At 41.3% G+C, this 25,062-nt stretch overlaps 1 protein-coding gene across 2 annotated transcripts in view; it reads left to right on the forward strand.

The window, feature by feature from the left end:
* TMEM164 (transmembrane protein 164) overlaps positions 1-25,062 on the forward strand; it is a 91,608-nt gene that overhangs the window by 31,468 nt on the left and 35,078 nt on the right. The window contains exon 3 of one of the 2 annotated variants that reach the window (XM_054039719.1): positions 17,408-17,457. The exons of the other annotated variant lie outside the window; for it this stretch is intronic. Within the exon in view, the coding sequence (XP_053895694.1) occupies positions 17,408-17,457 (50 nt within the window). The remainder of the gene's footprint in view (positions 1-17,407; positions 17,458-25,062) is intronic. 2 annotated transcript variants of the gene reach the window in all.

Below are 25,062 nucleotides of genomic sequence, written 5' to 3' on the forward strand. Positions count from 1 at the left end.
AAACTATTTAATGGAAAAATAGTCACGTGTTTAGTGGAGGTCGCTAACCAGTGCCAGATGAGAGTGACTTGCAGGCATTGTAGCTGAGGTTGGTTTTAAGGGGGGATTTAATTGAGGATAAGGGGGCATCAATTTGGGGTTAAAATTTGAATGAACTGCCCTTAGAATGGGAGTACTTGTGGCACCTTAGAGACTAACCATTTTATTTGAGCATAAGCTTTAGTGGGCTACAGCCCACTTCATCGGATGCATAGAATGGAACATATAGTGAGGATATATATATATACATACAGAGAACATGAAAAGGTGGGAGTTCCCCTACCAACTCTAAGAGGCTAATTAATTAAGATGAGCTATTGTCAGCAGGAGGAAAAAAAACGTTTGTAGTGATAATCAAGATAGCCCATTTAAGACAGTTTGACAAGAAGATGTGAGGATACTTAACATGGGGAAATAGATTCAATGTGTGTAATGGCTCACACATTGAGGGCTGCGACTCTGAAACCTGCCCCTACAATGATTCTCTCTCTGCTATCATGGTGTGTGTAGAACATGCATTATCAAGTCAGTCTCTCTCTCTCTCTCTCTCTTTCATTATAATATTATATTTTATAATAAAATAAAATAATCATTCCACTCGTAACATGGGTAAAAAAAAAAAAAAAAAAAAAGCAACAATCCTCAACATTTTCATTTCATACCATTCCACCAAGATTGTAACTTGCCTTATGTGACTGCAGCGGCGTATGGAGGTATCGGATGCCTTCCCCTATTTCCCTACATGGCTTACGTGGACTGCTGCTCTGTGTGGGGGAGGGAGAGCAGGCTCGCAGGATCATTTGCCACTGCTGCTGTACACATGTATTTGGAGAGGAGAAGTGGGCAGTTTTTGTCCCACCTTCCCCAAAACATTAGTCAGCAAAGCTTACCTAATACTGGGAAGAAGTAACCTACTAGTGACGGAGAGCTTGTGCAGATTTTCACCTTGGAGCAAGGGAATGTAATGTGACTCTTAAATGATAATTCCTTCCCTGGAATGTTCCTGAGGTGCCAGAGCTACATGCTGCCCTGACACAGGAGGAGACTTGTAGATCTTTATGATTAATGTAATTACAGGAATGATCAAGGAAATGAGTCTCTCCCTTAGGGCTAGATGAGGGAGAGGTGGTAAGACAGGTTACTTTAGTAAAAGCCTGTACAAGAGACGATGACACTGGAATGTCCCCAAAAGCATGTTTTTATTCTCAACACCTTAGGTTTTCCTGCACAATTAGAGGATAGACGTTGTCAGCCTTGCCACAGCTCTCCCTATCCCTAGAGCCTGCGAATCTGTGGATATCCACTTTGTATCTGTGAATGCGAATATCCACAGACCATTTTTGCAAATCACGGATCGGATGCCGATATAAATTTTATATCCACGCAGGGCTCTCCCTATCGCCAAGTACAAGCTTGATGAGTTATGTCACACTTTCCAACCTCACTCTTGCAGAGTCCACATTTATGTACCACAAGAACTACTTTTTTGTTGAAACGTTTTATTAAGGCAAAACTGTAACATGCTACATCATACATTACTTATTCAGGATCAGGTTTAAAGATTCTGGCTTGCTGGCTGGGGAGCCCTCCTCCTCTGAGTACATTATATCCTCTTTTTGGTACTTTTCTTGTGTACTTGGTGTGAAAGCTTTTCATTACGAGGACAGTTCATATTTTACTATACCACAATTCCATAAGGGGGGGGAGTCACATATTTCCAGTTATGTGCAATACGAAGTCTGGCTGCTAACAATAACAGAAATTAATGTGTTGTTTTTAAAATTTAGATCCTTTACAGGAGCATTAGTAAGCAAGTCTGGGGATCTTCAATTTTATGATAAAATGCTGGCTTCCTAATCTCTTTAATTTCTTTCATAAACTATCTAATTCCTGGACACAACTACCACATGTGCAGTATATATCCGTTTTCCTGGAACCCTTCCATCAGATCACTTCCTTAGTAGCAAACATATGGATCTTCATTGGAGTCAAATAAGTTGTATAAATGGCTTCTTTGAGCTACGCAAACTGAAGATGTAGATCTCCTTTCCCATATAAAGACTTATTCATATAAGTCACTTTTTGTCTAAATCCCTCTCCCATCTTTTCATTTGGGTTGGTTTCTTGTCAACATCTTTTTTTCAATCAAAACTGTGTACATCTTAGAAATTAAATCTTTTGTTCCATCTTACCTCCTGGGTCAACTCATCAAATGTGGTTTAAGGTCTAGATAGAGTTGCCTCATATCCAGATTTCATAATAAAATGTTTGACTTATAAATATTGAAAATACAGGATTTTTATGTTTACATTATTGCATATCTCTTGGTATGATTTTAGAGACCAGGAACATAACGGGAATAGCTGTTAAAATTGAGTAATCTCAGTCCTTACCCACAATGAATAGTTATTTTCATATTTTTAGGGTTACATTTCAGATTAACAGGAACTACTCTTTACTGTTTAGTTTTGTGTAATGCTGTGCCACTGGCATTGGGGGTGGAACCATGAAAACTCTGATGCACCATAGGCGCCAACTTTCTCCGGTGCCGGTGGGTGCCCGCACCCCACCGCCCCTTTCCCCGTTCCTGGCCCTGCCCCGACTTCACCCCATCCCCGCCTCTGGCCCCGCCCCCAAAGTCCCCGTGCTAACTCCGCCCCCTCCCTGCCCCTATTGGATCCATTCCCCAAATCCCGGCCCCGCCTCTTCCCCCAGTGCGCCGCGTTCCCCCTTTCCCCGCGAATCAGCTGTTTTGAAGCGCAAGTGCTGGGAGGAAGGAGAAGCAGGATGTGGTGGCACGCTCGCGGAGGAGGTGGAGGTGAGCTGGAGCAGGGAAGCGGGCCCACGGGGAGCTGCCGGTGGGTGCTCAGCACCCACCAATTTTTTTCCGTGGGTGCTCCAGCCCTGGAGCCTATGTGATGCACGGTTAATTTCTCCTGTGAAATAGTTCATTATTCCCTGAATTTACCTGACACCTGTCACAAGATATCTGTTTCTGATATTGAGCTGCTAACTGTGTTGCCACTGATAGGTAGTGAAGTTGTAATGCCTCTTCCTTTCTAAACATTTTGCAGTATTTCCTGCCACGCCAATGTTATGGACTTTTAGAAGAGCCTTCTGAAAGGGAGCCGAACAGCGAGGCTACATAATGTGACTGTTCTGTGCTGACCTGATAGGCATAAGGTCCCTAAAATAGAAATGTTGACAGGGTTTGTACCTATCTAGACACTGAATCTAATCTGCATACTGGAGTTAGTAAAGCACATTTTTTTTACAACATTTATTTAGGAAGCAATAACAGGAACTCCTTGCCATGTAAATATCAGAAACAAAACAATAATCATAAATCAGTTTTTGTTTAAAAAGACATGGTACAGGAATATAGTGATCAGACCTCTCTATTTAACAGGGTGCTGCTATACTACCGAGTGAGCATCATTACATCACATATGATGTCATTTCTAGTGCGTTTATTAAATTGAGTGGAATCTCTGATTATGCATTTAACAGACCAGATGTCTTTCAAATATTAATATTAAAAAAAATTGGACAGATGTTCATTTTTCCCCTCCCAGTGAATGTACTGTGAGTATTTGAGTAAAAGGTAACCAAATATCTGTTTGCTCCCTGTCTGTTTTGCTGGGTTTGTAAGTGGCGTATTAAGTGTTCCATAACAACCACCTATATTTTTTTTATGAACCATTCCTCTGTGGTTAGACTATATTTGAACAGAATCATGAACAGAATAGGTAATCATCAAGTGATCCATCCCCATCTTCTGGCAAACAGAGGCTAGGAACACCATCCCTGCCCATCCTGGCTAACAGTCATGATGGACCTATCCTCCATGAACTTATCTAGTTTTTGAACTGTGTTATAGTCTTGGCCTTCATGACATCCTCTGGCAAGGAGTTCCACAGGTTGACTGTGCATTGTATGAAAAAATACTTCCTTTTGATTGTTTTAAACCCGCTGCTTATTAATTTCATTTGGTGACCCCTAGTTCTTGTGTTATGAGAAGGAATAAATAACACTTCCTTATTTACTTTCTCCACATCAGTCATGATTTTATAGACCTCTATCATATCCCCCCTTAGTCGTCTCTTTTCCAAGCTGGAAAGTCCCAGTCTTATTAATCTCTCCTCATATGGAAGCTGTTCCATACCCCTGATAATTTTTGTTGCCCTTTTCCAATTCCAATATATCTTTTTTGAGATGGGGAGACCACATCTGCACACCGTATATTAAAGTCCTTCCTTCAGCAGTCTTCCCATTCACTGTCTCAGGGGCCACTCCTTCAGTGGCTAGTAGGGGAACCCGGCCCTGCCTTCTACTCCAGGTTCCAGTCCAGGGGCCCTCAACCCAGCAGTTCTGGGCTTTCCTCTTCCAGCCCTAACTGTTCCTTCCCTGGACTGCTTCCTACAACTCCTGATTCCGCTCCTTACTCTGGGTATACCAGCTCCAAACCCTCCTCCCTCTTCCCAGGGAGTGGCTGCAGCATACACATCCCTGCAGCAGGGGGACTGGAACAATTTGTATAGTGGGGGGTCCTGAGAGCCATTGAACCAAAGTGTAAACTCTATATAATGGAGACCACTTCAAGCCAGGGGTTGAGGCAGCACCCCTAGTTCCAGCATCTATGCCCTGAAGCTTCCATCACTCCTCCCTCTTCCCAGGGAGTGACTGCCCTTTCCCAGCAACAGCCCCTGTCTGCTGCCAGCTTCCTGGCTTTATAGGCCCTGCTGCTTCCTTCCCAGCTTAGCCTGCTTGCAATCAATCCCTGCTCCCTGGCTCTTCCTCCAGGTGCAGCCTGTGGAGAAAATTGGCCTACCTGGCCACTTTAACCCCTTCCAGTCCTGTGTGGAGTGGACACCCCATCACACTGACATAGCTTAAAAAGCAAATTCCTTTAGTTTATTTAGTGCCTCCTTGTTCCAAGGCATCAGCATCATTGACATCAGTTGAAGTTCTGAGTGTCAGCTGTCTCTGAAAATCAGTCCCATGATGTGTCAAGTTGGGCAACCAAAATCAGTGGCCCCTCTTCAAAATTTGGTCACTACCCAGTTGCTGTTTTCGTAAAGTGACTGGTGTCCTATGATATTTGCAAACTAGCGAGTGTCCTTAAAGGTGTGTAAGCATCAGACCGACATTTCTAATATGAGAAGGCAATGGCAGATGGCTATTAAAGCAAACAAACCAAAAAACTCCTCCAAAGGCCTGTTGAACTGACTGTTCTTTATTCTGTTCCAGAGGGTATTTAGATATGGCTCATTTGGGCTAATTGAAATATAATTATATCTTGTATGACTCTGTTACATGGTATATCTGTCACATTAATAGCATATTAATAAGCGTGAAAAGCCTGATAGATTTAAACTTGTATGCGTTGAAGCTTGAAAGCTTGTCCCTCTCACCAGTAGAAGTTGGTCCATTACAAGTTGAGAGAGGTAATATCTTTTGTGTGTAAGTAAATATACCATAATTTTAGTAAATTTTATCCTCATTGGGAAATTTTTACTTTGATGTTTTTCTTGCTATGTGATCTTGGCCTAAGCTCCTTTATAGTATACTTGCCTCAGTTTGCCCATCTGTAATATGGGTGAAACAATATTAATCTGACCAAGACGTTGTGGGAATTGATGGGTGATCACAAAATACTTTGAGGCTCTCAAAAGAGGCAAATTATTAGTCAAGTCACTTTGCTTTATATTCTTTTTGTTCTCTTATGACTCCTGGGTTTTCATACCTTCATCTGCACTCACAATATTCAAAACAAAATTTTAAACTCAAAGTCTCAGCAGATGTGTTTAACAATTAAAACACTCTGTTTAAAATCACATACTTCATAATCATCTCGATTTATAACCTGGTCATGTACATGTGCATACAGATGGCTTACATGCAGGCTGCTGTCCCATTTAGGATCATTAAACTTTCTTTTCTGTAGTTTACCTGTGTGAAATGTAACAACTTGCCTGTAGTTTGCTCAGCAAACTCTTCTTCTAGAGGCACCTTGTGCTGCAGTGCTATAAATATTCCCATCTATGCTCTGTGTGCCAATTGTTAGACATTGAATTCTGAATGTAGCTAAAGCTGTGTGGATTACCTCTCTCTTCCATTCTTTTTTCGCTTTTTCGTATACTTTATTTGTTTTCTTTACCTTTTCTTTTTTTAGTTTGTTTTTGATCACACAGTGTCTTTTATTTGTATTATGCATGTTTTGGTTATCACTGTGGTGTTTCACTCCATATTCTTTATGAAAATATGCTTGATATGAATGACATAACTGAGATTTACTTTATGCAAGATGGGTCTTGTAAGATATCATTAGAAAGGTTATGATTTACTGAATGTGATTATCCAATTTGTATGCCTGTATCATTTCTGTATCTGAAGTTAGGAATATTGACTGTCTGTATTTCAACTATGCTACTTTGGGTGACGCCCACTGCTAACACTTCAGGTACAACAATAGAAAAGCCAGATAGGGCTGATGACCCATCAGCGAGGACAATGGACTGTGAAAAGGCTTGGCCTTCCTGTGGACTTTCCATACTGTGACACTACAGAGTCAAGTGGTCTTGTCACCTGATACTAAACATTACTTGGGACTTCTTGTAACTTTCCACTGGAAGGGAAGGGGGGGGGAGGGGGCTCAAGTTTGGGAAACAAAGGATTCCTGCCTTATGTAAATCCTATTTTAAGAGTGGGGAGGAAGACAAATGGGATGACTCCTCTCCATGGCCTGTCTGTCCAAGGAGAAAAACTGCTAAAGCCACAGCAAGGGAGGAGTTCAGACTGAGACGGGTCCACTGTGAAAATGAATATAACTGGAACCCTGAATCACAGAAACTTTGCAACCTGCCTAAAATAACATTTATGGTGAGAATTTACATTTTGTAATCTGTTTCTTAAGTAAATTGAGTTTAGCTTGCGTATTTTGCTTTCTTTGGTCAGTAATCTGCTTTGTTCTGTCTGTCATCTCTTATATTCACCTAAGTCTCCTTTTGTAGTTAAACTTATTTCTTGTTTATAATATAACCCAGTTTATGTAATTTCTAACTTGGGGGGGGGGGCAAGAAGTTGTGCATATCTCCCTCCACATTGAGGGACGGGGGGAATTTCATAAAACCTGTGGGTTTGTTCCTCTTAAAGGGCGTGGGCACCAGGTTATTGGGGTAAGCCCCTAAGGCTGAGTCTTTCCAGAGTGGATCTCTGTCTCTTTGTGCAGCTGGGTGTGGCCATGCCTGTGTGCTTCACTGGAAGAGGCTTGTGAGCCCAGCCCAGCAAGGCCAGGTAAAGGGGACCCAGGCTGGCAGAATAGGCTGACTCAGTGGCATCCCAGCACATCAGGTGACACCCCAAAGGGCCCAAACCCATCACAGCCTCCCTCTCAGCCTCAGACATTGAGAAAGGAAAGTGTGCATAAGTGAGGTTTTGATTGACATCTGAAGCCTGCCTGCCTGCTGATAGATAGGAAAGGGAGTGTAATCTAGGACTGTAGTTAAGAGTAGAGGAGTGAGAGTCAGGACTTCTGGGTTGTACTCTTATTCTGCCATTCACTCACTGTGACTTCACCATGTCACTTAACCTCCCTCACTGAATTTAACCACCTGTAAAATGGAGATAATAAGAATCTTAGTCTTAGGAGAGCTGTGAAGCTTTTTTTGGTTCTTGGAAGAAAAATATCCTGAAAACTAAATTAAGTGCCGAAATGTGAAACTACTTATAACTGGCAGTTCAGCCAAATAATGCCGCCCCCCCCCCCCCCCCCAAAAAAAAATCACTGGATTTCCCCCATCTATATATTAGAGAGTATAAATACTCTCTAATAGATGTGGTAACATTATTAATAGACAGATGGAATCCAGGTCTAAATGTCTGAAAAAAGGCAACTGGCAAAAATTACCTTTAATTTAGATGTAGTAATACCGTTGTACTCTTTGGTGTATATATATTTCAGAAGAAGCATTGCATCCCTTTGGAGAATAGCAACAGGGAGCTTCAGAACCTTGAGTTGCTGGAGGATTTTTGAAATGGAGAACAGTCAGGACGAGGTTGAAGAGAGATCGGAGCTGAAAAAATATAGATCCATCAAATCTCAGAGGAACTAGGAAAACCCAGCCAAGAACTCTAAGGCTACGTCTTCACTACCCGCCTGAATCGGCGGGTAGAAATCGATCTCTCGGGGATCGAATTATCGTGTCTTGTCGGGATGCGACAAACGATCCCCGAATCGACGCTTGTACTCCACCAGCGCAGGTAGGAGTAAGCGCCGTCGACGGGGGAGCCGCGGAGGTTGATTTTCTGCCATCCTCACAGCGGGGTAAGTCGGCTCGGATACGTCGAATTCAGCTACGCTATTTGCGTAGCTGAATTTGCTTATCTTAAGTCAAACACCCCCCCACCCCCCGTAGTGAGGACGTAGCCTAAGTCTTAAATATTGGGCTCTTGTATTTAAGTGGAAGCCAATGGAGAAACTTTTTGAGCTGCTCTTTTGAGAAATTCTCTTGCACCAACATTGTCACCAGAGTAGGGCTGTCAAGCAATTAAAAAAATTAATCATGATTAATGGTGTGATTAAGCTCTGTGTGGTTGAATTGGAGATATCCTATCTCCTAGAACTGGAAGGGACCTTGAAAGGTCATCGAGTCCAGCCCCCTGCCTTCACTAGCAGGACCAAGTACAGATTTTGCCCTAGATCCCTAAGTGGCCCCCTCAAGGATTGAACTCACAACCCTGGGTTTAGCAGGCCAATGCTCAAACCACTGAGCTATCCCTCCCCCCAATTGCACTGTTAAATGATAATAGAATACCATTTATTTAAATATTTTTGGATGTTTTTTACATTTTCAAATATGTTGATTTCAATTACAACACAGAATACAAAGTGTACTTTATTTATTTTTGATTACAAATATTTGCACTGTAAAAAACAAAAGAAATAGTATATTTCAATTCACCTAATACAAATACTGTAGTGTAATCGCTTTATAATGAAAGTTGAACTTACAAATGTAGAATTGTTTTAGCAGTTGTCTGAAGAAGAAGTAGGACTGAGTGGACTTGTAGGCTCTAAAGTTTTATGTTGTTTTGTTTGAGTGCAGTTATGTAACAAAAAAATAAAAATTTACATCCAAATATTTAATAAATTTCAATTGGTTTTCTATTGTTTAATAGTGCAATTAATCATGATGAATTTTTTTTAATCACAGTTAATTTTTTTGAGTTAATCGCGTGATTTAACTGTGATTAATGGACAGCCCCACACTAGAATTTTTCATGACCTGTAACATAGATAGAAGGCTTAGTCAGCTAGATCAGAGTTGTCTTAGTCCAGGCTCCAGCACATTCCCCAGCCTCTTGCTATCTACATTCAGCAGGATAGTTTTAAATCTAGCAACACTCCTAAAATAGACAATTGGAAAACTTAAGTAATAGCCTGGTAATAAGTTGGAGACAAGTTTCCAAATGCAATGCCTCATGCAGTTCTCCTCTAAATTCCCCGTATGTGGAGGTTATAATAGTGCCACTTTAGTAAAAAGGCCAGTTTACATAGTAAACTTGGCCTCCTTCTCCCCAACAAAAAATACCTGTAAAATGTGGAAACAAAATGCATTAAAGAGGCACTGTTAGGTTTAAAAATGTTTTCCTACTACCTTAAATATGACATTAAATGTTAGATTTCCATTTCCTCCCCCCATTTAATTGACTGTTCAGTGCTCTGTTTACCTTTTCCATCTCTCAGCCTGGTTAATGAGAGTAGATTAGTCAGTTTCACTTTTGTTTAAAAGTCTTTAGTCAACTTCATTTTTAAGATCTTGTGCTACTGGCCCATTGCTGCAATGCTTTATTTGCAAACACTGCAGGAGACACTTATTTAAATAACTGTTTCTGTTTGGACTGGAGAAACAAATAATGGAAACGTTTCTGTTTTGCTAAATTTGACCTGACAGTCAAAGCACAAAGTGCTGTAAAGAGCAGACAGTGAGAAAATGGTGTTAAGGGGCTACTCGACTCTCAGAAAGACAAGGAAATCAGAGCAAATACTAAAATGCTGGGCTGTTAGCAGAAGAGGTAGATGAATACTGCAATCATTTTCCTATTATATATTATTTCAAAACAATGAACAAATTTACTTTTACTACGTTTGCTTTTGGCAAGTATTCTAGCAATCAAACTTTACTGGTGTGAACAAATATGAAGGGCAAATTTCAAATTTAAGTATTTGCTGGAAGTAAATTTCCAATTGTATAACCGGGAATGCAAAATCAAAATTTTACATTCTGATATGCAATTTGCAATTCATGTTCTTAGGATGTATGTAATTAACCGCCAGAAAACAGAGGCAGCATCACATGACTTATGACTACCAGCATGACATTTGAATATCTTTAACAAACTTTTTATAGACCAAGAAGAATTTGCTGAAATTTTTTCTGATTAATTCTGAATAACAAATCTGAGAATGTTTGACTCTCTGTGACTAATGAAACAGGGTGAGGGAACAGAGATTCACTGAGTAAATTTATGATCTGTTCACCCAGCTGTTTTCTGTTCCTTTGCCGTTATTCATGGTTTCAAAACCAAACCAAACGGAGAGTATCTATTTCAGAAGAGAGTGGTATTTAAGGGGGGGAGTAAGGCTAGATGGTAGACTGAATGCTGCATTTTCTTGCTTTGGATGACCTTTTTTGGTTTGTGTCTCGATTTTGTTAACAGAGTTCTGTGCCATTTAATAAAATCATTTCTCCTTGTTGCTCAGGCCTCCCACCCTCCACTGGATTTTTTTCTTCTTTCTGTGCTGGCTTTGCCTCCCACCCCAGCTTAGTTTGGAGACTTGTATAGCCTGCGTCCAGGTTTTTACCACTGTTAAAGCTGATTCATCTGACAGCAAAGAATATGTTTGCTGCTGAAGGCCACCCTCTGACTGTCTGTTTCCCTATACAAAGCTTGTACATACAACATCTAAATAGCTGTTGACAAAGTCACTGGCTTTTATCTAAATAAGTTTGTTGTCCTGTCAAGGAGTACGTTAGGTTCTCTTTCCTTCTTCCCATTTCTTGAACACTTGAATTTTCAGAGTTTACAAAAATAATCTTTCCATCTATCCATCCATCCAGCCTTCCAGTTCCTAATAAATCATATTTCCTTTGAGCTGAATAACTAGGTAGCTGTGATTTTTAAAAAGGAAGGGAACCGGCAAGGGATTCTTTAAATAACAAATGCAACATTTTGTGACATCCATCTCTCCCTACCCAGTCACTCCTACCCAGGTAAACACAAACAGCCAAAGTATGTTTTGAAAAAGGCTGCTCTTCCAGAACTGGCAAATGGATGGTTGACATTTTGACAATATCATTGCAGCCATGAAATGTGCCTCCTGCCATGTGTTAATGGAGAATAGTGAAACCAAAGTTGCCTCCTTTGCCTGCCTTGCTTGGGAGGGAAGGAGAATTGACATGGAATGGAGATGCGCCTCTTGGGCTGATTAATGAGTGTAATAATAGGGGCCAGATACTGATCTCTGTTACAGTGGTGTAAATCCAAACTGAATTTGATCCTATTTGTTCACTTCCTGTAGAACACGGTGCATCTGTCTTCAAATGGAAGGATCCTTTGCTGTGATTTAAATTACCTTGGATCTGGGAAAAGGATGCATGGCAGACCAGATTAAGGGCTTGTCGACATTGGCAAGTTTCTGCGCAGTAAAGCAGCCTTTTGCGCTCAAACTGCAGACGCGGACAGACTGCCACACCAGTTTGTAGAAGTGTCTTGAAGTGCAACAAGGTGTGCTGGGTGCTATAAACTCACAAGGTTGTACCATCCGATCAGTCAGAGAATCTGTCCTTGGCCAGTAGTTTTTGACAAAATGTTCTTTAGAGGATTCTTAGCTTCTGTCATTTTTGAAGTTGTCCCATGGGTCAAAACATCAATTCATTATCCCCATTAGATGAGACCTGCATGTAAATTAAATGTCTTTTATTTAACAGGCTTCTTATAAGGCTGGAGAAAGACCATTCCCTATAAGGTGATGAGTACCCTCAGTTCTCACTGAAGTCCGCAATATTGCCAACCCCCAGCACTAAAAAGATCATATTAGCATTTCATCTGTGAGTTGATACCTTTGAAGAAATGTCACTTTTTAAACACATATGAGTTAGTGTGAGAATAAGCAAAACATACATCTTATAATATTGGAAATAACTGTTATCTGCATACCAAACACAGTGTGTAATCTAATACTAGTAGTTTGATTAGCTGGAAATTTAGCAAGTGAAGGAAAAATACCCACACTAGTAAAAATGTAAGGATCATCTATCCATTCATATTAGGATATAAGGATCATGCATAGAATATTCAAGTATGTCCTTTGGCTATCTTTGCATTATACCTTGCATAACTGATCCTTGCATCATCCCTGCGTGATTCTGGCATATTGATGGTATGTATGGAATAGAACTACCTTATTTCAGTGGCTGCCCCCACTCTGTCTCCCTGGCACTGGAGCTTTTTGAAGATTTGCCTGATGTAGGTCAGATTTGCTCTCAGTTCTTTGTGGTGGTGATAGTGGCGGTGTCTGTCTTTCTCACCTGCAGAAGGGGAAGGCACTAACTGGGTGCTGAGGTAACACGTTGGCTTGGCAAACTCTGAATATTTTTTCAAGTTGGCAGATTTTCAGACTAGAGCCTTTTATTTCTCTGAGGCATTTTCTTGGTTTTGAAAGGGGCACATTCTTACAAGGTGCAAAGTGGTTAGCTGCTCAAGAGGGATTGAGATTAAATCCATCCTCCAATCCCCCTACTACAAATCCAACTCCTTGGCAGGTGCTCAGACTCTAACCTAGTGCCTTTGCCATTTTCCACCATATTGATTTTAATATGCTCGAGAGATATGTTAGAAAATGGCTGCTGCATAATTTAATAGCTTATTTTTGTATTCTAACAAGTTTGAACTAAATGGAAGAACCTTAACTGTGTATTTATTTCAATGCTGGGGAAAAGTCCCAGGGCAGGTCTAGATACTGTACGGGTGCATATAACACACCGTTTGTGGAGTGGTCACAGCAAGCTCCTCTTCTCCACTGCCTCATCAAAGTCCCACTGCTAGGGTGCGGGTAATATAGTTTAGTAGTTTCTATGGCCAATTCATTTTGTGGCCTTTGCTGAACTACCGAAGTCTCATTCCTGGCTGAGAATGCCAACAAAGCTGTTATAGTGCCTAGATATTCTTTGAAAACAATGCATGATAGAGCCCACTTAAATTAAATGAATTTCTTTGTTTAAAAAGAGGAAAGTTTGTTACATAGAGGCTTAAATGTTACATTAAAAGAAGGCTCCTATTGCAGTATGAAAAAATCAAGCCTTCCCCCCCAAAGCCTTTGGGTCCAGGGGACCCACCACCCTTTTGGTTTTGAGCTCTTCTCTAATCATATTCAAAGTGCAAGATTCAGATTTGGATCCAGACTTTAAACACCCCCAAGTTTCTGTGTAATGCACTGGTTTTGTATGTGTATAATGTTGCTCCCTAGTGTGTGTGGTCAACAGAGAGACAGGATAAAAGACCTACAACTGCTGTCTGCTGAGTGAGTGCTCCTTTAGCTCAAGTGATAGAGGTCTTTGCTTTTGGTGCTGAAACCCCAGAGTTCTAGCCTCAGCCGATCCCAGGTATAATATGCCAGGATTGTCACTCTGTCAGTGTTGCTTTGAAACCTAGAATGTCTGAGTCAGTGTGAAGCAATGGAAATAGCCGCAAGCATGGTTGAGAGCTCTTTTTGTTTAGAGTATCACCAGGTTCAGTCATCACATTCGAGGTGTGTTACTGTCCAGTTTTTAAGTTCTCAGCTATTCTGACTTTATGAATTACACCTGTTCAGAATGATTGACCAAGTTACCACACTTGTGCAACAGCATGGCTTTTAGCTACTACAGTAAAAGCTGTGTTATCCGGCACTTTACTATCCAGAAAGCTCTATAAACCGGCATTTCTGATCTTCATTGAAAGTCTGGTTTATAGCCCGATTGGTGCGGGGCTGGCAGGCTCCCTACGTGACTCTGCGTGGCTCCCCAGAAGCAGTGACACGTCCTAGCTGCTCCTAGGCGGAGGCACGGCAGCTCTCCACACTGCCCCTCCCCCACCCCGAGCGCTGGCTCTTTAAGGTTTTGGGGTTGTTTTTTTTTTTGTGTCTTGGGATAGTTTTAAAATGTGTCTGACTGCTCTGCTCAAGAACTCTCTTCTGTCTGTGTCACTTGGTATAACATGTCAAGATTGCTGGGGTAAAATACGATAAAAGGCCACGGAGCTAGTTTAGTATTTTAATATTTCCCTTGTGCAACATGAGTATCTTTGCAGTACAGACAATGTGTTAATGCGGCCACTAAAAACCCATTTTGAAAAGCTTAATTCAAAGCAGAATCTGCCTAACCCTGATGGGTGTGTGTGTGTGTGAGAGAGTGTCCTACAGGTGCTATATGCTATGCAACTGATATGCGGGAATATATCTAAGAAGTATGCTCCTTTTTTTGCCTCTGCACGCAAAACATCAGTTATTGTTCTTATGCAGCCGTTGGATTAACTTGCTCATTAAACTAATGGAGTGAAATGATTTGCTTTTTGAATGCAAGAAATTCTGATTTGGTTTTGAGGTCTCTTGGTAAGTAAATGTCTTGAGGCCCTTTCAGTTAAATTTAATTGATACCTTTTTTGTACTTTGAAACCACAAACATTTTGTCTGCTGACTAGGATGAGATTTTTAATGCTTCAAACAGTAACTGAGACTATTTCACTTGATCAAATGAATGAAGCAAATAACTTGGCTGAGTGAATAATCCGGTGTATGTTACCCTGTTAAAAACCTGCATTGGAATCCAAATATTCACTGTACCAATAGCTGTCTGGTTAAAGGTTCACTTTCAGACTCTAATGCCACAGTTCATAATATTGTGTTATTTAACCTTCCCACTGTTGCTGTAGCTTGGACATGATCTGGTAGTAATTAAATTGAACATCTGCCAGGTGCATATACCAGGCATGTCCTGCAGCACTGGAGAGAGGTATGTTTGCTGGATATACCTGATATTTCACTTTGGAGAAAGCGTTCTTGCATAGAGTAATCTTATATTTGGAGTACTAGCCTGGCAACGGAATAATTCATTGGATCCTCCTTTTAACCAAATATAAGATATTTTCCACTGATGCTCTCTATTCATGAGGGCAAAGTAATGAAGCTGAATTGTTTTTCAGTCCAAATTATATTTAGATCTTTCTTGGCTAGTTTGGTGATTGTGTGTGTTGCACCAGAAGGCAATAGGTGATAAAATGTGATTCTTCTTTCCACTAGTGGTATAATCACTTTGTATCCTGGTTAAGATTTGCTGATGCAAAATATTTGATCAACTGGATTTGAATTCCAGCACCAGGGGATGATGACTTTAGAACTAGTAGATGTCATCCTCTCATACCTAGTTTTTATTCATAGATTGGAACAGAGAAAACAAGCTTTCCTGCTTTTTTCAACTCCCAGTCGTTTTATTAATTGACTGAACTGAATTAATTGACAGAATAAACCGAGATGAAAATATTGTTACTACACCTGCAGAATAGGCTACTTCTGTCAAAAGCTGGTTAAGAGACTCCGGGCCTAGGTGACGTGTCAGTGACTTCTGTTGTCAGATGTCACTGGTATGGTGCTCTGCTCTGTTCAGTGTTGATAAGCTGTATGCATGTGTGTGTTCTCCCTGTGTGCTGTCCCAGCTCTGTGCAGATAGCTGGCACAGCAGATCTCGAGCAAACCGCCCAATGACCACAGATTCCGATAAGGTACAAAGGCACCCGGCCAGGTTTATTGCCAAATGAAACAGTCTCTAGCTCCCTGGATCAGATGTCTACAGTTCTGCTAGTACATATGTGCTCCCTGACAATGGACCAGCTCAGCCAGTGGCAGGATTCTCCACTGCCCCCTAGGCCAGACAAAGACATCCACTCAGGGATGCATTCTTATACATGGGTACAAACAAGTTACATATCACTCCTGACATATCGAGGTACAACCTCTCTGAGTGTTGGGGTGCTGCCTCTCTCCTACTACATCTTGGTTCGAACAAACAAGTCTATCCATCATATTATCCTTCTGACCCTGTCTTTTAGGATGGGTTAGCCTGTTCCTCATTATTTCTGTGGAATGTGTTTGTACCGGACAGTTCTGGTGCCATCCTGGTCCACGTTTATCCTATTAGTGCTTGATACCCTTTAGATATGTGTATACATCCAATTAGCAGCTGCCTTCTTACCAACTTTTGGGAGCAGGGTCTGCCTCTGGCTCACAGCTTAACTTTGCTTTATGTTAAAGTCTTGACCATTCCTTTGGTTCAGGCCTCTGATACCAAGGGTTTATGTTTCAGGGCCTCATCTTACTACAACTTCCACCAGTTGAGTAATTTGACTTTCTTTAAAACTTGACAGAAAAATACATTCTACTTAATGTCACATTTTTATTTAAGTTAAATCATATTAATATATTCTAATTATAAGAAGGCTAGGCCTTAACATAGGTTGTCAATTTAAAATTTAATTTAAAATTAAATTAATTTGATTTTCTTAAAAAAACAAACTAAAAAATCCGATTTATTTTTTTTGCTCTTAAAAATCATCAATTTTTACCCACCTTGCCCGCTGTTCCATTATCATTGCATTATCCTTGGTCTCAGGAAATGTATATCCATTTACTGCTGCAGTTCATATCAGTGCTTTGGAAAGACAGTGGTCACTTTTAGACATGTTCGTGCTTTAGATAGCTAACTTCAGTATTTGCCACCGCTTCCCGCACTTCCCATTGGCCGGGAATGGTGAACCGCGGCCACTGGGAGCTGCAAGCAGCCGTACCTTCGGACGCTCAGGTAAACAAAGCATCTCGTGGCCCGCCAGGGGCTTACCCGAACAAGCCATGAACCAAGTTTGGGAACCCCTGACTTAGCACAACAGGGCCTTGTTGCTGATTTGAGCCCTGGCAGCTATCACAGTAGAAATAATTAATGATGATGTAGTTTGCTCTTGTACAGCAACGTTATTTGAGGAGCTCTTGTAATGGGGAGCATTACAGATGGACTGGACATCAGACTTGAGCCCTTTGCACTTGGGGAAATGAAGTTTTAAATGCCACTTTTGCTTCTCAGATCTAGCTGCAGGTGACGTGGAATCTTTAGCTTGCTAATGCTTTTAAACCCTTTCCCGGTACAAAGGCCTGCTGTAGCTGGAACAGTCCATCCAGTCGGAAGTTATATGGGACATGTGGGAAGAGGAGAGAAATGTTGAGGAAATTAATTTAAAAAAAATCATACCGATAACCAGCTTTTTTTGTTTAATGTTTCAGATTTTTCTCCTCGCCTGTCCCCCATGTCGTGGTGCAATGGTTCTGTTCAGGTAACATCCGTTCTCTCTCTTACTGCTTTCCTATCTATTTGCATAATGGATATAGGTTGTAATGCTTTTTGACCTCAGCCATGTTTTAAAATTATATATCTGGGTTGTGTGTGTCATGCAGTGTAGCCCGGAGCTGGCTGGAATGAAAAGTAGAAAACTGTCTGAAAGTGTACATGATTTAAATCAGGGCTTGTTGCCATGCTTAAACTTGTTTCCGTATTTTGAGGGTGTTTGATCTCTCTAACAATAGGCAATGGCTCAGCAAACTCAATGATGGATGCAAGTGTTCTTGCACTGATTAGATTCTGGGTAATCTACATCACATGCCTTATGCCCTTTGATTATCTCCCCCTACCATTTTTTAAAATGTATTATTTCCTCTACGTCATTCTGCTGGTCCTGTAGGATTAACACATCATTCTAAATGCCATAAAGACAGAGTTAAACATTAAATAGCTGCACCAAAATTCTTACCAGTTGCTCAAACAGATTGACAAATATTTAAAGCTTTATTTCTCTTTTTAAAACATGACTTACTGGTGCTAACTTGAAAGGTGATACTAGTACCTGAAGCAGTTTTTGCAGTAGCACTCAGTTTCCAATAAGGAACTCAGTGTGACCCAGTGAATGTAGAGCTCTGGACTGGGCTTTGTGAGACCTATGTTCTAGTCCCAGCTTTGCCTCTGGTTTGATGAGTGAGGTGGGAATGTCACTTCAGTTCAGTTCACTGTGCTTCAGTTTCCCTGTCTGTAAAATAATGTAAATTACCTGTGAAGTGCTTTGAGATCTATGGATCAGAAGCACCATATGTGAGCTATGTGGTGTTGTTGTTACTTAAGATGGAAGCAGTAAGTTACCAAAATGCAAGACAATGACATTCTCGCGATGATTAACACCACCACATTTAAATCCCAATAAGTATTGATCTCAAAGTCCAGGTGTGCACAGTCCTGACCCTTTAAAATTCCTTCTTTTTTTTCGGGTGGGGTGGGGAAAGGGCCTGTAATTTTTTATGTATTAGAGGAGTTCACCGTTCATTGGAACTCACCCTGCAGGGCAAGAGGAATTGGAAAAGGCTGGGATTCTCTGGGTGTGTCTGCACTGCAATTAAAAACCTGTGACTGGCCCATGCCAGCTGACTCAGGCTTGTGGGGCTATTTAATTACACAGTGCAGACATCCACGCTTGGGCTAGAGCCTGGCCTCTAAGACCCTGCGAGGTGGGAGGATCCCAGAGCTTGGACTGCAGCCTGAGCCTGAACATCTACACTGCAATTAAACAGCCCTTCATCCTGAGCCTCATGAACCTGAGTCAGCTGGTATAGGCCAGCCACAGGCATCTAATTGCAGTGTAGACATAACCTATAGCAGTTGAAAGGCAATGAACCTGATTCGTCGTGGCTCTATGCAGCCAGCCTAATGACGCCACAAAGATACTGTAAGGGATCCCTGGGAATTTCACAGGGGAGTCTACAGCAGGCATAGAGTTGCTGTGGCAATTCACACCTCCTTTTGAGGGAGGGAGCATGTTCAGAGCTGTATCTTGCTGAGGCAACGGCCCATCTGTCCCGCGGGCAGCTGGGTGCAAATTAGAGAAGCCAACAGGCTCCTCTGTCCTGTGCCTGGGTCACATCAACATCTGGCAGCTCCAGCATAGGAAAAGTGAAAAGTCCCTTTTGCTCCTCTCCTCCTCCGCCATTAGGGCCAAGCTCAGCTAGGACTGTGGGATTAATTTGGCTTCATGTTTTCTCTAGCATTGTATTTTTCAAAATACAGGTGGAGAGTGATGTAATGTCCATACTCCCAACTAACTGTTTTTATTGGGGGAAGGGGGAGGAGAGTAATGGGAGGAATTATTTTTGCCTATTTTCTTCACTCAGTGGAATAATTTAATTCTTTAAAGGAAATCAGCACCACTGCCATAGATAGCCTCTGAAGAGGCTTTCTGATTTGTGCTGATTTTCTATTGCTACATGAAGAGAAAAATAAAACTTTCTCTTACCAGTGTCCATAAAACTGTTACAAGCCTATTTTGAGTCTAATCTGGTGTGAGGTTACGCTATAAACTCGTGGAGCACGGCTTTGATATACTTAAGGAGCTTTTAAGTATTCCTGTTGGATAAAAATAAAACTTAGCATTAGTGGTGTACGGTGCCTTCCACTGGAGGATCTCAAAGGACTACCAGCATTCATCTGAGCCAGGCTTGGCAAATATTCTCAAAGCTCTTTACAGAGCCGGGTAAATCACGTTCTCTTCATTTCACAGATAGGGAGACTGTGGCACAAGAGAGGCTAAGTGACTTGCCGACGGTGGCATGGAGAGTTGGTGGTGGAGCCAGAGCTTTCAAAATGAAGTGGTAGTTCTTAGTCATCCTCCTTACATGTGACGTTCCAGCACAATAGTGGGATAGTGGAAAGAGTTAGTAACATGATTTTTCTGCCCCAAGTAGTAACCTTTTCTGTTTCTCAACACCCAGTACTTTAGTATTGCTAATTATTGTGCAAGTGCCTGCACAAAAAATGCTCACTGTGAGAATCATTGGACACTGTACTTTTAATATCCGGGAATAGGCTTTCTAAATGCCATATTGACTCTAAGGGAATCTCTTATGTGGGTGACTTGCAGCAAATTCAAAAACAAAATGCATTCAGGAGAAGGGAGTGAACAATGTATGGATTCTATTGTGTGGTCTTGGGTGTACCAAATTAGGCAAAAGCTACAGCCTCTTGTTTCAGATATGCAAAATACATGTCGTCTGCCAACGATCAGCTCTGTAACTGATGCCTGAGATTCTGTTTCCTCTTGCAGTCTCCATCTTGATGTGTCCTGACCCCAATAAAACCCTGCCTCTGAGAGAGAGGAAAAATTAGTATTTTCATTTCACAGGTTGTGTGTCAGTTTGGAAGAAGTGGGGACTCTGAAAATTAAGTAGTACAAGCAGAAGAAATTTTTAAAAGAGGAATGTGGGTGGTCTACTCTTTGGAGGGCTGTCTGTGCTCTAATGTCCAGATGTCAGGCTGCTTTATTGAATTTAGGATTATCTTTTAATATTATAATAGAATCTGCTTACACTTGTGCATGGATCTTCTCTTTTCCTTTTGGCATATGAACATGTAGACTTTCTTAAGGGGACACTGGCTTTGTCTCTTGGATTGCTGAATACAGTGCAAAGTCTCATAACAAAACTTTTGATTTCACCCAATTTCAATCAAAACTGTTTTTTCTTTTTAAAAATGAAAACTACCCTTTTTCCTGGGTCCAGTAATAGCTGTTCCTGCACCCTGATGTGCCTGGTATGGTGTGTTTTTTGAAATCACAGTAACTGATTTATGCAGTGCTTTGCAAAGATATTTTTATTATAATTGAACATTGTCCCTATGGAGTCCAAAGGGAAAGAATATGTACAATTAGATTATCCTTTACAGTATGTCACTCGAGAGAACCTATAGTGATAAATGCAGTTTCCATGTTCTTTAGTCAAGGTTATTAGAACTGTTAGCATGAATCCTGGTGAAATTTCCATATTAGTTTGATTGATAAAATAGCATGTCTTTGAACCCTTGCTATATAAGCCTAAATCCTGCAGTTCTTACTCCTTGACTTAAACAGGAGTTCTGCCTGAGTAAGGATGGCAGGATATTGCCTGTAGAGATAAAAGGTAAAGTGTTTATAATAAAGCGACAGGATATGTTAAAAGGGGACAGACCAAATAGTCCAGATAGGATTAAATGAGTTTGTCCAGGGGACTATGTGACTTGAGATTTGTAAGGGGATACAAATCCTTGTACCCTATGGTCAATGTTTCTGTTCCAGCTCAGTTTGGGTAGGGACTGTAAAACGTCACTTTCTGATGGCTGTGGTGGCCTGTGTGAAATGAAGACTTAAGTTTTCTTCTTACATTTCAAAATACTTGAACTGGACTAACAAGATGTTATTGCATTTCCAGGTGGCTCATTAGTGCATTAATTGACTACAGCCTCAATCTCCGCAGTAGCTATATAAAACAATTGGCTGAGAACTCTTAAATGCTTTTAGCCAATGTGATAATGAGCAGAAACTCCAGCCTGTGTGTGGCAGCCCACCTTAGAGTAAAAATATAATACTGGCTTCCAGATGGCTGAAATTTTGTTTTGGTTTCTAATGATACATACGTTCCTACTGTTTAAGCCACAGATGTGAGCTCAAAAATGATGCTACCTTTTGGTTATTCACCACCTTGTCAGCTCTGGCTTGTATGGATGTCCTTATTTGAGACTCCGGGATTCTTCTTGTAATGAGATTTTAGCATTAGCATTTTCAGCAATGAGGCTTGCAGGCTTAGCTCCTCTGCCCCTTTTTGCTCACAGGTCAAGATAAGCTTGTTGGTGTGAATGTTTGTCCTGTTCCTGAAATTTAATTATGTATGTTACAGTAGCACTTAAAGTTGCTAACCATAACTGGGCCCACACTGTGGTAGACACATAGTGTGAACACAGTAAAGGACAGCCACTGTCCCCAAAAGCTTACTATCTAAATAGACAGGGCATGAGGGGAGATGGCGGTGAAGTGACCTGGCTCTGCCAATGATGTCTCAAGAGTATAACCAGGTCTCCTGAGTCCCATTCCAATGCCCTGTGCATTCAAAGAACTTTCTCATAAATTTGAGGTCAATATATCTTTCTATTAGTAACTTAACTGTTTGCTCAGAGGCAGGGCTGGCTCCAGGATTTTTGCTGCCCCAAGTAGCAAAAAGAAAAAAAGGAAGGGGGGAAAAAAAAAAGTCGTGATCTGCTCTACCGCCGCCCTTTCAGTCTTCGGCGGCAATTCGGCGGCTGGTCCTTCGCTCCCAGAGGGAGTGAGGGACTTGACGCCGAAGAGCCAGACGTGCCACCCCTCTCCGTTGGCCGCCCCAAACACCTGCTTGCTGGGCTGGTGCCTGGAGCCGGCCCTGCTCAGAGGGAGAATGGCAAGAAATGGGTCAGGCAAGTAGTGGCTTAGGAAAGAATGCTAACAGATAAAGCTTATGACTAAAACATCAACCGAGGAGCAAACCACAGAAATTGGATTCTGTTTCATGTGCTGGTTATAGTATCAGACTTACTCCATCTTGTGTCTTGTCTGTCTTACTCTAAAGCAGTGGTTCTCAAACTTTTGTACTGGTGACCCCTTTCACATACCAAGCCTCTGAGTCTGACCCCTCCCCCCTTATAAATGAAAAACACTTTTAAATATATTTAACACCGTTGTAAATGCTGGAGGCAAAGTTGAGTTTGGAGTGGAGGCTGGCAGCGCGCGATACCCCCATGTAATAACCTTGTGACCCCCTCAGGGGTCCCGACCCCCAGTTTGAGAACCCCTGCTCTAAAGTATGTTTTCAATTTTTTGAAGCAGTCAGTGTCTTTTCTGGGGCAGTGTTTTAATATACAAGTGTTAGAGTTTGAAATCCCCTCCACAAGTATCTAGAATGATACAAACAGGTGTTCCAGATATTGTACCAATTACTCCTTGTAGCTTAAAAGGACTGAAATTTAGGCTCTTTCTACCCTATTAGTGGCTGGCTTGCTATCATAGGTACTTAAATGATCCCTTATTACCATAATATTGGATAGTCTTTAATGCATTTATCCTCACAACAATCCTGTGAGGAACTTCTATTTATCCAATTTACAGAGGGGACCTGAGGCACAGAGAGACTAAGTGACTTGCCCAGAAAATCCGTGGACGGAGCAGGGAATTGAACCCAGGATTCATGAATCCCAGGCTAACACCCTAACTACTAGTTCGTCTTTCCCTGTGTAGCTCATAACGAACACTGTGTTTTAAAGTGCTTAAACTTTCTTCTGTATTTGCCGGACAGGGATTGTTATGTCTCATTTTGTTGTGTTTTAATACATGCTAAATAAGATAACTGTAAATTTTAGAGTAGATGCTAGAAGCCAGTGGTTAAACATGACAAGGAACAGACACATACCCTGGCACAAAGTTTGTGTAGTGTCTACTCTATAATTTAGTCATGTTAATTAACAAGTGTTAAAACACAACTAAAAATTTAAAGTTTAGACAAAGCATGTATGTCTACACTGCATTTTAAAACCCATGGCAGTGAGTCTGAGCCTGGGACTACAGAGTCAGGCTTGCAGGACTCATGCTATGGCACTAAAAACAGCAGTGTAGACATTGCAGCTCAGACTCTGAAGACCAGGGACGGGGATGGGCTCATGCACAGGAGTGAACTAATCTCTAAACGTGGAATCAGGGAGGAATTTTCCCCCTTGGTTCATCAACAGGATCTCTCTTGTAGTTGAACAAGGACACTTTGCCTGGATTAGGTGGGCTTCTCTTACTTGATGATCACTTCTGCAGTTTCCCGCAACAGGCACTGGTGGACCTTCTATCCTTCCCATTTCTCTTTATTAGCCAAGTTGCAGGGTTGCTAGTCCCATTTCTCCTGTCTCCTGTTCCTTCTCACCAAGTGCACCATTGCCCAAGAATCCTGGTATCCAGCCTGGGCAGCTACACTGCTCTGCTCCACTTCAGACCTGTGGTTCCCATCGTTTTCTTTGAAGACATTTTGGGTGAGGAGAAAATAAATACAGACTCTGCATTCATTCTAGAGGTGGTTTGTCCAGGTGGGCTTGAATTCAGTTGTAATTAAAACGGTCTAAAGATGTAGTGAATTTGTAAGCAAACATAAAAGTAACTTTCCAAAGATTTACTGGTGTCTGGTTTTAACTTTATATTTCTGCAGGACAGTCATCCCTTGATATTTAACTTTTGTTTCCATGCATAGGAATGTCAGATTGCCTCTTTTTAAATTTTGGATTAAGCTGGGATCCTGCATGACCGAGGAGAGCACACTGTGCTTTCAGTCAGCATTCGTATTCTCTTGAGTTGTAGTTGGATATACAAGAGGACTATTGAGGACTAAGCCTGGATGAACTGAGATTTTTGAGAGAACAGAACCATGTACTCCTTTTGTGAGTGAAATGCATACTGAGCTCAAGGATATGCTCATTTCTCTATCAAAATACAATCTTACAGCAATGCATGCTTGGATTCATAGGAATGTATTGGCTGTGTTAGCCTTTTTGCCACTGGCTTGCCTATTTCAGCATGTTAATATCATGATTAGCAGGTAGGGATGAGTTGTTAGGCTTGGCTCCCCTTGCAGCTCACATCTGCAGGGTTCAGGGTGCACAAACAATTGAACTGCTGGTGTAGCTCCTTGGTTTTTTGTCTTGGAATTGGAGAACAGGGGAAAATAACTTGCAAATAAAATGTTCCCCAAATGATGGGGAAAATGTATTTCACAAATACCATTGTGGAACAGCAGAGATTACTCCTGTGAATAATTATTTTGGGGAGGGGGGAATGGAATCATTTGTAACTAGTGTTACTCTGAACAGATTCTTTGGCCAGCCCTACTCACCATATGGAGCTTTATATGCACTGTATCTCTTCTGTAATGCAGACTTAAACAGGACTGATTCCACTTATTATGTGAGATGAGATGGTAGTTTAAGGTGAGATCACCTGCAGTTATAGGAAATACAGCATGTTAATTGCAGTAGTGTTTTCCCTGTATGTCCCCTTCTCAAGATTTGCCTTGTTGGCTTGAATGCAGAA

The sequence above is a fragment of the Malaclemys terrapin genome, chromosome 9 (assembly GCF_027887155.1).
Source record: "Malaclemys terrapin pileata isolate rMalTer1 chromosome 9, rMalTer1.hap1, whole genome shotgun sequence".
Classification (NCBI taxonomy): domain Eukaryota; kingdom Metazoa; phylum Chordata; order Testudines; family Emydidae; genus Malaclemys; species Malaclemys terrapin.